The following is a 14,352-nucleotide window of genomic DNA, read 5'->3' on the forward strand; positions in this document are numbered from 1 at the left end:
AATGACCGAGGCAGCAAAGACTGAGCCGAACGAATCTGCACCAGGCAACGACCTTGACACTCAGGGCCCCACTGGAGAACCTCTCCAGAATTCCAGTCCAGAACTTTGGCATGTAGTCAGAGCCAAGGCAGGCCCAGCAACACAGGGTTAACAGCTTTGGGCAGGACATAGAACAACAGAAGTTCGTAGTGAAGAGCTCCCACTTGGAGCCTCAGCGGCTTGGTCACAGCTATAACAGGATCTGGCAGAGGTAGTCCATTTACTGAAGCAACTGTCAACGGGCTCTCCAGAGGGGTGGTGGGCAATTGCAGAAGGTCCACCAGATCTCTGCGGATGAAATTAGCAGCGGATCCAGAGTCCAGATATGCAGAGACCTGATGCGTTTTCTCGCTGGACACTATGGTCACAGGTATGGACAATTTAGATGGAAGTCCATCTTTACCCAAGGTCGTCACTCCAAGTAACCCTAGGTTTTGGGTTTTTTGGGAGCACAGGCGCACCAGATGGCCACCGCAATAAAGTCCAGATGTGCATCTGCGTTGCCTCTCTTGGGTAGATAACTTATACTGGTCCGTTATTATCGACTTCTTCAACATCGGAGGACAGCAGGGGTTGCTGCAATGTAGGGGCCAGACTAGGAAGGGCTCCCTCCCGTTGAACCTCTTGGAGGCGTTCACGGCTCCGTATATCAATCCGGGCGGACAGAAGGACGAGGTCATCCAGGGTAGACGGCAGATCCCGGGCGGCAAGTTCGTCTTTATTTCTGGAAGATGGTCCATGTCAGAATGCAGCCACAAGAGCCTCATTGTTCCATAAGAGCTCTCCCGCCAGGGTGCGGAAGTGGATGGCGTACTCGCTCACGAAGGTGTCTCCTTGGCATAGGTTAATCAAAGAGGCCGCTGCAGATGAGACCTATCCAGGCTCCTCAAACACCATGCAAAATGTCCGGAGGAAGGCAGGGAAGTCACTGGTCTCTGGTCCTTGTCTCTCCCACATAGGGTTCGCCCATGCAAGAGCCATTACCGTGAGGAGAGAAATGATGAAAGCGACCCTGGCACCATCAGACAAAAATTTCCTAGCATACAGGCTGAAGTGGATCTGGCATTGATTAAGAAAACCATGACAGTTACTTGCTTCTCCATCATAGCGGTCAGGAAGTGGCAAAGAAACAAGTGGGTCAATACTGCCAAGAGGAGTAGACTGAGGATCCACATTGCCAGGAGGTGTAGTAGGAGGAACAGCTGCTTGTGCCTCCTGCCGTCGTGCAAGAATGTTCAATGCCTGGAGGAGTTCGTCCTGTCGAGACCGGAGGTCCACCATATCCACTTGCATCTCCTGTGACGTCGTCATAGTCTTGAATCGACCAGCGCGGTCCATGGCCTGAGCGTACTGTCACTAAGGGTCTGTGGACCCGCTGGGCTGTACCGCCTTGGCGGTAAGGCAGCTGGCCAACAGGGCGCAGGTGGGAGTCTATAGTTCGTATAGGTACCTGTGGCAGCTCAGATAGTAGCAAGGCAGGCTCGGCTGGGACTTAGGTAGCAGGCGGACGTCAGGCGAGGTGAAGCAGGTCAGACGTGGATGCAGCATGGCATGACTTTGGCACAGCTCGGTGCTAGACCAGGAAGGTATGGATTGCTAGGAACAGGAACTGGAAACAGGTATAGGTACAGGGACAGGGACTGGAACAGGGAATACACTAGGAGGCAATCATATAGACAAACTATAGGGAACACAACAACGCTCAGGCATAGAACTAGGGGGCTGGACCCCTCTTATAGTCCATCGTACTCACGGGTCAAAGTTCGTCCAGGAGGCCCCTTTAAGAGCGGGCACGAGCATGCGCGCGCACCCTATGGGATCCGGCAGAGATGAGTGGACGCGAGCGCTGGCGTCTCCTGAGGAAGAGGCTGGGGCCGAATCATGGCTGCGGCTGTCAGGAGGATGTTGGAGCTGACAGCCCGCAGTCACGGACATTATAGATGGGCGTGTGTATGATGGGTGTGTGTGTATAATGGGTGTGTGTATGATGGGTGTGTGTGTATGATGGGTATGTGTGTATGATGGGTGTGTGTGTATGATGGGTGTGTGTGTATGATGGGTTTGTGTGTATGATGGGTGTGTATGTGTATGATGTGTGTGTTTATGATGGGTGTTTGATGGGTGTGTGTATGATAGGTGTGTGTATAATGTGTGTGATTATGACGGATATGTGTATGTTGGGTGTGTATGATGGGTGTGTGTGTTTATTATGGTGTGTGTGTGTGTGTGTATGGTGTGTGTGTGTGTATGATGGGTGTGTGTGTATGATTGGTGTGTGTGTATGATGTGTGTGTATGTTGGGTGTGTGTATGATGGGTGTGTGTATCATGTGTGTGTATGATCGGTGTGTGTATGATGGTTGTCTGTATGATGTGTGTATGATGGGAGTGTGTGTGTATGATGGATATGTGTGTATGATGGGTGTGTGTGTGTGTATGATGGGTATGTGTGTATGATGGGTGTGTGTATGATGGGTGGGTGTGTGTGTATGATGGGTGTTTGTGTATGATGGGTGTGTATGTATGATGGGTGTGTGTGTGTGTGTGATGTGTGTGTTTATGATGGGTGTGTGTGTGTTTGATGGGTGTGTGTGTATTATGGGGGTGTGTGTATGGTGTGTGTGTGTGTATGTATGATAGTGGTGTGTGTGTATGATTGTTGTGTGTGTATGATGTGTGTGTATGTTGGGTGTGTGTATGATGTGTGTGTATGATGAGTGTATGTGTATGATGGGTTTGTGTTTGATGGGTGTGTGTGTATGATGGGTGTGTGTATGATGTGCGTGTATGATGGGTGTGTGTTTGTATGATGGGTGTGTGTATGATGTGTGTGTATGATCGGTGTGTGTATGATGTGTGTGTGTATGATGGTTGTCTGTATGATGTGTGTATGATGGGTGTGTGTGTGTGTGTGTGTGTGTGTGTGTATGATGGATATGTGTGTATGATGGGTATGTGTAGATGATGGGTGTGTGTATGATGGGTGTTTGTGTATGATGGGTATGTGTGTATGATGGGTGTGTGTATGATGGGTGTGTGTGTGTATGATGGGTGTGTGTGTATGATGGGTGTGTATGTGTATAATGTGTGTGTGTATGATGTGTGTGTTTATGATGGGTGTGTGTGTATGATAGGTGTGTGTATAATGTGTGTGTTTATGATGGATGTGTGTATGTTGGGTGTGTATGATGGGTGTGTGTGTAGTATGGGGGTGTGTGTATGGTGTGTGTGTGTATGTATGATGGGGGTGTGTGTATGATGGGTTTGTGTTTGATGGGTGTGTGTGTGTATGATGGGTGTGTGTATGATGTGCGTGTATGATGGGTGTGTGTATGATGTGTGTGTATGATTGGTGTGTGTATGATGTGTGTGTATGATGGTTGTCTGTATGATGGTTGTCTGTATGATGGGTGTGTGTATGATGGGTGTGTGTATGATGGGTGTGTGTATGATGGGTGTGTGTGTATGATGGGTGTGTGTGTATGATGGGTGTGTGTGTATGATGGGTGTGTATGTATGATGGGGGTGTGTGTATGTTGGGTGTGTGTATGATGGGTGTGTGTATCATGTGTGTGTATGATCGGTGTGTGTATGATGGTTGTCTGTATGATGTGTGTATGATGGGTGTGTGTTTGTGTATGATGGATATGTGTGTATGATGGGTGTGTGTGTATGATGGGTATGTGTGTATGATGGGTGTGTGTATGATGGGTGTGTGTATGATGGGTGTGTGTGTATTATGGGTGTGTGTGTATGATGGGTGTTTGTATATGATGGGTGTGTATGTGTATGATGGGTGTGTGTATTTGATGGGTGTGTGTGTGTGTATAATAGGTGTGTGTAAAATGTGTGTGTTTATGACGGATGTGTGTATGTTGGGTGTGTATGATGGGTGTGTGTGTATTATGGGGGTGTGTGTATGGTGTGTGTGTGTGTCTATGATGGGGGGGTGTATGATTTGTGTGTGTGTATGATGTGTGTGTGTGTGTATGATGGGTGTGTGTATGATGGGTGTGTGTATGATGTGCTTGTATGATGGGTGTGTGTTTGTATGATGGGTGTGTGTATGATGTGTGGGTATGATGTGTGTGTATGATGTGTGTGTGTATGATGTTTGTGTGTATGATGGGTGTGTGTATGATGGGTGTGTGTCCATGATGTGTGTGTATCATGGGTATGTGTACAATGTGTGTGTATGTTGGTTGTGTGTGTATGATGTGTGTGTATGATGGTTGTGTGTATGATGGGTATGTGTGTATGATGGGTGTGTGTGTATGATGGGTGTGTGTATGATGTGTGTGTATGATGTGTGTGTGTGTCCATGATGTGTGTGTATGATGGGTATGTGTGTATGATGTGTGTGTGTGTGTGTGTGTGTGTGTATGATGTGTGTGTGTATGATGGGTATGTGTGTATAATGGGTGTGTGGGTATGATGGGTGTGCGTGTATGATTGGTATGTGTGTATGTTGGGTGTGTGTTTATGATGGGTATGTGTGTATGATGGGTATGTGTGTATGATGGGTGTGTGTTTATGATGGTTGTGTGTGTATGATGGGTATGTGTGTATGATGAGTATGTGTGTATGATGGGTATGTGTGTATGATGGGTGTGTGTGTATGATGGGTATGTGTGTATGTTGGGTGTGTGTATGATGGGTATGTGTATGATGGGTGTGTGTTTATGATGGTTGTGTGTGTATGATGGGTATGTGTGTATGATGAGTATGTGTGTATGATGGGTATGTGTGTATGATGGGTATGTGTGTATGATGGGTGTGTGTTTATGATGGTTGTGTGTGTATGATGGGTATGTGTGTATGATGAGTATGTGTGTATGATGGGTATGTGTGTATGATGGGTATGTGTGTATGATGGGTGTGTGTTTATGATGGTTGTGTGTGTATGATGGGTATGTGTGTATGATGAGTATGTGTGTATGATGGGTATGTGTGTATGATGGGTATGTGTGTATGATGGGTGTGTGTTTATGATGGTTGTGTCTGTATGATGGGTGTGTGTATGATGGGTATGTGTGTATGATGGGTATGTGTGTATGATGAGTATGTGTGTATGATGGGTATGTGTGTATGATGGGTATGTGTGTATGATGGGTGTGTGTTTATGATGGTTGTGTGTGTATGATGGGTATGTGTGTATGATGAGTATGTGTGTATGATGGGTATGTGTGTATGATGGGTATGTGTGTATGATGGGTGTGTGTTTGTGTATGTGTTTAGCAGATTTTGTGTTAACATTTCTTCTCTGTCCTCTATCCTTAGCTATGACCTTCCTTGAGTGTCTGATACTCCAGAACATCTGATAATCCAGCACTGACCCCATTGTTGCCGGATTAAATTAATTTCACTATATACGGCTCTTTTTTTTTTCTATACTGAATATCTGACCTTTAGTTTGCATCATTGTATTTTAGTACAATCCCCCATTATGATCAATGTCACTGCTGACAGAGATGATACATATATATACGCTTCCCCGCAGGGACTACATACATGTATATACAGTGTGACGCCTGCACAGCTGTTACCAGCACAGAATTACATCTGATCCACTTTCTACCCATAGAGAGAGAGAAAAACACCCCCCTCCCTGTACATTCACTCCCCCCCCCCCCGCTCTTCCCCCTCCCCTCCACATCTCAAGGGGATCAGAGCAGAACGCACCACAATTCCCCATACGAGAGGGGAGAGGGAGGCAGATTGGAGAAGCCCAGCTCGGTGGCTATGCACTGTAGCTCTGGGCAGCTGCACACAATCCCGAGCATTTGCAGAGTCTGCATCCTTTCCATCCTCTCCCCCGCTCGCCCGCCTCTCATGGTCCATTCCTGGTACCCTATTTAATTCCCTCTACTGCTGCATCATATCTTGCCTGACACTAGTTCAGCTGTGATCCTAATAGGGGAGAATCCCTCTCCCCTCTCCGTTCTCAAGCCCGGTTGGAATTATCGCAGTTCCTTTTGTGATTTTATTTTTTATTTTTATATAACGCAGTCAGGAGATCCTGGCCGATCCTCATCTTCTAATCTGTCCCTCCTGGCACAGGCGAAGAAAATAAACCAAGACACTTTATCATTGCGGAGAGGAACGGGATCATACCGGAAAGGTTTATTTGCCATTTGACCGTCATGTATCTTGCAGCCATCCTGCTCCTGACCCTGGCTGGTTTCACGGGGGCTAATGTGTCCGAATATGACCGTAAGTACCCCCCGATAATCAACCGTATTGTCCACTGAGGTCCTGGGACTCCACCGATGTGTTTATGTTGTGTAGATATATATGTATAGTCGGCGACTATATGGATGGGACATCTCCAGAACGTCTTGTCTTCCATTTGGCTTCTCAGTAGCATAGATACGTCTATATATATATATATATATATATATATACACGTATGTATATACAGTATATAATGTCTGTATCCATCTGCACTGTATCAATCAACACCTACATATATTTCGACACTATATATTTATATGTATGTATTGATAGGTATGTTTATGTCCTGGCTTTTGCGTTTTTTTGACCAAAAATAAGAAGAGGACCTCCAGCCCCAGCACAGTAGATTAGGGTTACCGTTGGGTAGACGGTGTTAACCACTAAAATGCTGGATCATAATATATAATTGTGCAGGAGATGTTTGGGTTTGACTTGACGGGGGTGGGGGACGGGGCTGGAGGTAGCGCAGAGGACCTCTTAATGTATGCAAACACACCCTCTCCTGGTATATAGAACAAATTGCCACCTGTACTTTACAGGCTTGTGGTTGCAGAGAGACAATAAATCCTGCTCGCGCTGCGATACAGCATGACAGCCTCCATTAAAACAGTGTATAGAGGTAAAGGCTATTGTAGGATGGGGGTCTGATCCCAAGAGCTTGCAATCTACTACACGCAAACGTCATTCCCGGACGCGTTTGCTCTTGATTAATTCATGTGGCATTGTTGCCGGCTGCATAATTTAACCCTTTCAGTTAACGGCGGTTTTTGGTTATTGTGAATCGCAGGGATAGGGAGGCGGAGAACTTTGCAGTGGACATTGGAAATATTCGAAATGCTCCACACGGGACGCACGCCGGGATAATTAGCGGGGCAGATTTACAAAAACTCTTATGTCGTGTTCATTTTTGAGCTCGGTCGGAGCCGTTGCGTTGCTAATGCCACATTCCTCTTCACGGGGCTCTGGGAATTTCTGCATTTTTTTTGCTGGGCTAATAGGGTCAGCGAATAACGTAAACAGTAACGAGAATAGGATTTCCTGTAAGAACTCATTCTGAGCGTGTAAATAATGAGGTGGGGGGGGGGTTAACCATTTCATTACCTGGCAGTTCAATTTAACGAATGATACCAGTATCTGCCTACATTGATACATAATGGAGATGTTGATGACCGTGGATTAGAGTTCAAGCTCTCGGGCTCGGAGGGGGACAGCGCCGATATTATAGAATGTCGGGTCTCAGTATACAATGTTATTGTATGGTACGAATTTCTCCAACATCTGGGGGTTATGAACATACGTAGACTTCGCTTCGGTAATCGCTTTTATGATAACTCATCTCATTTTCTCTGACCCCCGACGATCATATATAAACAATTGTCACCAAGCTGATAGGGCAAACACCCGCCCTTGTTACGGGAGAAGTCAGGTGTGGTGATATACATGGTACCTGGTGAGGTGTCGGAGGTCTTCTCTACGATGGTGTTATACCTTGACTGGTACAGACTCAACACTGCCGACTTTTTGTGATGGCGGTACTCAATGCCGGAGAGATTAATGGACGTCTTGTCATTGAGTGGTGGGATTAGCTAAATCGGTATTATCAGTGACAGGAGTAATACATGAGGGTTGCTCCAATGGGAAATCTCTGAGTACAACGTACATGGAAGCCATTACGCTGTGTCCTAGGGGGACCGGAAGGTTGTGTTACATGTATCTATGTCTATGTAATGGATTATATGTAGTCAAGTCTCCCAGGACGTCATATAGACCACGTCATGGTATTTATTTTTATACCACAGTATACAGGTGGTACCGCCAGTAACTTTCCGAATTGGCAGTGGAGGGGGTTAACGCCCTATCCCTCCGTTATCGTACGCCTGTCTGGTTCTCGCTGAACCCTGAGAGAGATCTCTCCCATTCTACGGGAACTATTGTGATACACAATTTACTGCCGCCTTGAAATTCACTTTCCAACCTGTCTCCTGTCAGGACTTGGTACCAGACTGACAGCCTGGCAATTACATAAATGTAATGTTGTAATATACTGAGGACCAGGGAGGTTCATGCCCAAACTCCGGCACTTTCTTCATAAGATCATGGACCTCACGAGAGTGTGAGATGAATATACTGGAATTTTTTTACTGGGCTCTATGGTTTTGTATATTTACCTGCCTCATCCACATGGGCATAGTCTATGAATGACGTACCTTGGATATGTCCACAGTGGGTCATGGAGAGCTATGGTCATATCCCCTCAATGGAGTTTCCTCCAAGAAAATCTCTAGGTATCTGAGGTCAATCCTTGTAGGTAATTCCAGTTTGCGATTTACTATGGGGTGACTGGAGGGGTACACTTATTGACTTATTAGCTCTTCCCGTTGCATTTGATGGTCCAAATATTGGCCAAATATCTTTGTTAACCCAATATTAGGTCGGCTGTTGAAGTTTCTTGTTGATTTAGGTTGACCCTCCCGTGACAATTTGGCGCGCCACTACGCCTTGGTAGCATATTGCGGTAACTTCTCTAGCTCAAGGCAACTCCTGGATGGCTGTCTTCCAACTTTAGATGCCACGTCATACTAGTAAGGATCTGTGTGGCTATTTTGTTGGCTATGGAAGTAGCTATTTTACCATCATGGCTCTGGAGTTTGCATATCCAAGGCCTATACCCATAGGTGAGGTCTGATTGTGATTTTGCTAGGGGCATCCGACTTCATTGTATAGCTCACTATGAAATAATATATTGACTCTTTTTAATCTTCTGATATCAATCTTCAAACGTTATATTGATCTACCAGGGACAGGCACAGGTGACGTCGGGAGCAGAGGCAAAACAAAAAAATATTTGGCCCCATAGCAAACTTTTATAATATTACTACCTCGTGCCCACAATACAGGGCACAACATTAACATAAAATGAGTGCATGCTTGCTACATACATATGTGTACACATATATATATGGTCATTACAGTACATACTCTCCATACATACATCTATACAAATGCATAGTCACTTCATACTCACTCCATACATGCAGACCTACGTGAGCAGTTACCTACAGTATATGCCCATACATATATATGCTCACAACATACAGTTACACATGAATGGAATATTTACACTCACTACATACATTCACACATACATAGAATATGTACGCTCACTACATACAGTCACACATACATAGAAAATGTACAAACACTACATACATTCACACATACATAGAGTATGTACCCTCACTACATACATTCACACATACAGATGTAGCCATCTTAAACTTGACTCAACAAAAGCCATTGAAAAGTAATTCAAAAAGTCAATTTAAGGGATCTAGCCACTGTTTATTTAATGCGTTAAAAGTCAAGGTAAAGACGGCTACATCTGTACATTCACACATACATATAATATGTATGCTCACTACATAAGTCACACATACATAGAATATGTATGCACACTACATACATTCACACATACATATAATATGTACGCTCACTACATACATTCACACATACATAGAATATGTCCGCTCACTACATAGTCACACATACATAGAATATGTACGCTCGCTACATACATTCACACATACATAGAATATGTACGCTCACTACATACAGTCACACATACATAGAGTACGTACTCTCACTACATACATTCACACATACATAGAATATGCACGCTCACTACATACAGTCACACATACATAGAGTACGTACTCTCACTACCTGCATTCACACATACATAGAATATGTACTCTCACTACCTTCATTCACACATACATAGAATATGTACTCTCACTACCTACATTCACACATACATAGAGTACGTACTCTCACTACATACATTTACACATACATAGAATATGTACGCTCGCTACATACATGGAATATGTACGCTTACTACATATAGTCACACATACATAGAATATGCACGCTCGCTACATACATTCACACACACAGAGTATGTACGCTCACTACATACATTCACACACACAGAGTATGTACGCTCACTACATACATTCACACACACAGAGTATGTACGCTCACTACATACATTCACACACACACACACAGAGTATGTACGCTCACTACATACATTCACACACACACACACAGAGTATGTACGCTCACTACATACATACACACACACATAGAGTATGCACGCTCACTACATACATGTGAACGTATGTTTGTACTCATTATAGTTTATGTCAGAAGGTCCATAGTAAACCTGTCACTCATTGTTTTACTATGTATGGGCTTACCTATAAGGGTATGTCCACACAGAGCGCATTTGCTGCAATGAAATCCACACCATACTCTTGCAGATTTATACATGGATTTCACATTTTCTACTCACATTTTTCAGCTGGCTCCCAGCAGCCCCCGCTGATCAGCTGCATGAAGTGGCACCTGAGAGCGCCATCCCCCTCGCTCTTTATCCAAGCACAGCACCGTACACATAGTTGTGGCTGTGCCTGGCACTGTAGCTCAGTCCCATTCACCTGAATAGGACTGAGATGCTGTGAGCTGCAGTACCAGGCATAGCCACAACCAAATGTGCGGCGCTGTGCCTGGATAAACAATGACGGGGACACAAAAACTACTACGACCACTTCAAGCAGGTGATTGGCGGAGGACCTAAGGATAAGCCATGAATATTACAGTCCTGGAAATGCCTTTAACATACAGCTGATACATTTCATGATGGAGATAACAGCCACAAGCTGCTATAATGTAGAAACTATACTGTAAGAAGGATATTAAACTCTTCTCAAGGTGGAAAGTTGTTAAAAAGAGCATTTAGAACCTATCCTGTTCTGTATTACACAGACAACACATCGATATGAATGAACACTGTGTAATGCTTTATTTCCCCTGTGGTGGCGCTGCAGAGAAATCAAACATTTATTGCCAGGTTTATCCATAGATTACAGCCGATCGCTTCGGATCTTATAAGGGGGACACATTGTGATAATCTTCCTGTGAAGTAACCCTGCTAACCAGTAGGGATTGTCCAATGCAGAGAACCCCTTTAAGCCTGTATTGTCCTATTAAACCCTGTCATATATTGGAAAGTCCGAAAAGACGAGCTCCGCATCGATGGATCTTGCCTCTTATAACTCATCAGCCGCAGATTTTACTTTCCTTCAGATCTTGTTAACCTCTCAGTGGTAGCGCACTTATCATGGATTTAATCCATTTCTCCCATTATCTCCTCACAAGTTAACCGTTTAACATTATTACGTTTTGTTTTACGTAAATTTCCTTCCGGGATTGTTCACCCGATCATAAAACATCGGCTCAGAGCCGATCCGTCATGTGACTCCTAGGGTCGTCTTGCCTCTCCCTTGCTGTATTAAAAGGGTTAATTAGGGTAATGAAAGTACTGATAAATATGCAGAATTTATACACGCCATGGCTCAGACAAACGCCGTTATCAGAGGAATTTTATTACCGCTACCCTTGCATCCATTTGATTTATTCAGTCGGTAAGCATGTCGTAAAAATTTACACATGTAATAAGCGCCATCCATCTCCCGGATGCAGTAATTAGCTGAAGTTCCTGAACTAGAGAAGCTGAGAATCCGAATCGTCACCTCGGAATATTCCATCCGTAATCGCATTAGAAGATGTGAAGTTGGGTTTTTCTACATGAAAGCCGGCGCAGGAATAAAAAAAGGATAAAGCCGCCACATATGTGCGATAAATTCATTTTACGCAGTTCGCCGGGTTAATGCAGCAAAGTCACTTACTTTCCATTTTGCAGCAAATCCGTCCTTTGCGGAAGACGTGCGGCTTGTGATGCTTCGCTGTTTACTGTAAATCTGATTACTTCAGCTCTATTTTAATATTTGTATTAATTATTCAGGGTCGGCATTGCAGATGTACAATGAAATGTTTCTGCCTGACCTGCAGGATACATTACGCATTGTGTTTAAGACAAGGCCTCCTTATATCTAAAGACCTTTATTCCGGGCTGAAGGGAGAAACCAGCGGCAAGTCTGTGGCCTTTGAGGGTCTGCGGGAAGTCACACAGCGGGTACAGATTTGCCCCATTGGCCATGGACCTCCCATTATGCCACCTAATAGAAGGAAAAATTTAGGTTTTTCTGCTACCTGAGATCTGTTATTACTACTTATCTACTGTGTCCCGACTCTCCCCTGGCGGCAGATGTCAACGAAAAGAAGGTTCGCCGTGTTGATGTCAACATTCCCGATCCTCTTGTGCATGTGGAGGAATAGCTGTCGGTGTTCACCGGACAGCTATCTAAAGTCTATGGCCAGCTTAAAGTGTAACTAAACTTTTCAAAAACTTGACGAGTCCTAGTGACGTCAGAAGTTTTTACTGGTGGGGATCCGAGCACTAAGACCCTCACCGATCGCTAAAACTAAGCGGCAGAGGCGTGCCCGAGTGAGCGCGGTGCCGCTTCGTTTCTAAACGGCCTTCCTCAAGCAAGTGTGGGCTCAATAGAAAGTCTTTGAGTTCATATACCGCTCGTTCGGCTTTCCGAGAAAAGCCGATCAGAAACTAAGCAGCACAGCGCTCACCTGGGAGCTTCTGCCGCTTCTTTTTAGCGATCAATGGAAGTCTCAGTGCTCGGACCTCCAACGATCATTAAATTCTGACATGTCAAAAGTTTTTTTTTAAATTTAGTAACCCTTTAAGGCCTTATGCGCTAAGGTCCCAGATTGCGTGCCAACAGGCAATTTGTGTGCCATTGCATGGTGTCTCTGAGAGACGCCGTATTCTAACCTAGAAACATTGTTAGGCTGGGTTCACACGACCTATTTTCAGACGTAATGGAGGCGTTTGACGGCTCGAATTACGTCTGAAAAAACGGCTCCAATACGTCGGCAAACATCTGCCCATTACTTTCAATGGGTTTGCCGATGTACTGTGCCGACGACCTGTCATTTTACGCGTCGCTGTCAAAAGACAGCGCGTAAAAATACAGCCTCGTCAAAAGAAGTGCAGAACACTTCTTGGGACGTAATTAGAGCCGTTTTTCATTGACTCCAATGAAGAACAGCTCCAAATTACGGCCATAAAAGACGCCGCGCAAAACGCGAGTACGAGCAATTACGTCTGAAATTCAGGAGCTGTTTTCTCCTGAAAACAGCTCCGTAATTTCAGACGTAATTGCAGTTATCGTGTGCACATACCCTTATACCTTATGCAATGGTACATTTTGGATTACACATGCAGGTGCGCTACGGGTCCATAGATTTCTATGTGCACCGTATTACGTATCTGTACAACACGATATATGTTATACGATCCTGTGCACGAGGCCTAAAACACCCTTGTAGCCACCTCTTATGTTAACCAACTTGTAATTGTAGTAACGCTGTGACACAGAAAGGGAGTGACTAGATCATTTGGGGAAAGGCTCGATGGGTATGTATACTTTTGCAACCAATTTTTTTTTTTTTTATTATTATTATTGCTCCAATGCATCTAAAATAAAAAGGTGAAGCAATTTTGCAAATAGAGTTGATTAAAACTCTTCTATCGTTTTGTATCCACAGCTCTTATGCAGACCTATGTGCCTCTATGATTACAGACTACAAAAAACTCTGTGTGTAGTCTGATCCTGCAGTCCAGTGTTACTCTGTTGCCTCCTCCACCTTCTCCCGTCTAGGTTAGTAAAAAAAAAAAAGGGGCAGAGGGAGAAGAGTAACTCATGTCTGCAGGATCAGTGACCAGGGAAAGACATAGATCTGCATAAGAGCTGTATACACAAAACAATATATATATATATATTTTTTTTTAATCAAGACTACTGTACTTGCATAGTTGCTTGATTTTTTATATTAGATGCACAGGAGCACTAAACAATGGTTGCAAAAATATTAATACTCCTTAAGCCTTGTCTTTTATTAGCCTACAGGTTAGTTCTGGGGAAGAGAGGAGTGGTGGTCAAACACCTACAGTATGGCACCGCTTATCTCAGGCAACAATACACTCAGGCAGGCAGAAAAATTCCAAAATAATTTCCCCCCATTGGTGTGGAGCACTTGATAGTTTGCATAAATATAAGACAAGAGAGCAACTACTAAGGGCTCGTTCACATTTGCG

At 44.4% G+C, this 14,352-nt stretch overlaps 1 protein-coding gene across 1 annotated transcript in view; it reads left to right on the forward strand.

The window, feature by feature from the left end:
- The first annotated feature begins 5,712 nt into the window (after positions 1 to 5,712).
- CADM3 (cell adhesion molecule 3) overlaps positions 5,713 to 14,352 on the forward strand; it is a 251,125-nt gene continuing 242,485 nt past the window's right edge. The window contains exon 1 of the mRNA XM_075844879.1: positions 5,713 to 6,251. Within this exon, the coding sequence (XP_075700994.1) occupies positions 6,182 to 6,251 (70 nt within the window). The 5' untranslated portion in view covers positions 5,713 to 6,181. The remainder of the gene's footprint in view (positions 6,252 to 14,352) is intronic.

The sequence above is a fragment of the Rhinoderma darwinii genome, chromosome 12 (genome assembly GCF_050947455.1).
Source record: "Rhinoderma darwinii isolate aRhiDar2 chromosome 12, aRhiDar2.hap1, whole genome shotgun sequence".
NCBI classification, from domain to species: domain Eukaryota; kingdom Metazoa; phylum Chordata; class Amphibia; order Anura; family Rhinodermatidae; genus Rhinoderma; species Rhinoderma darwinii.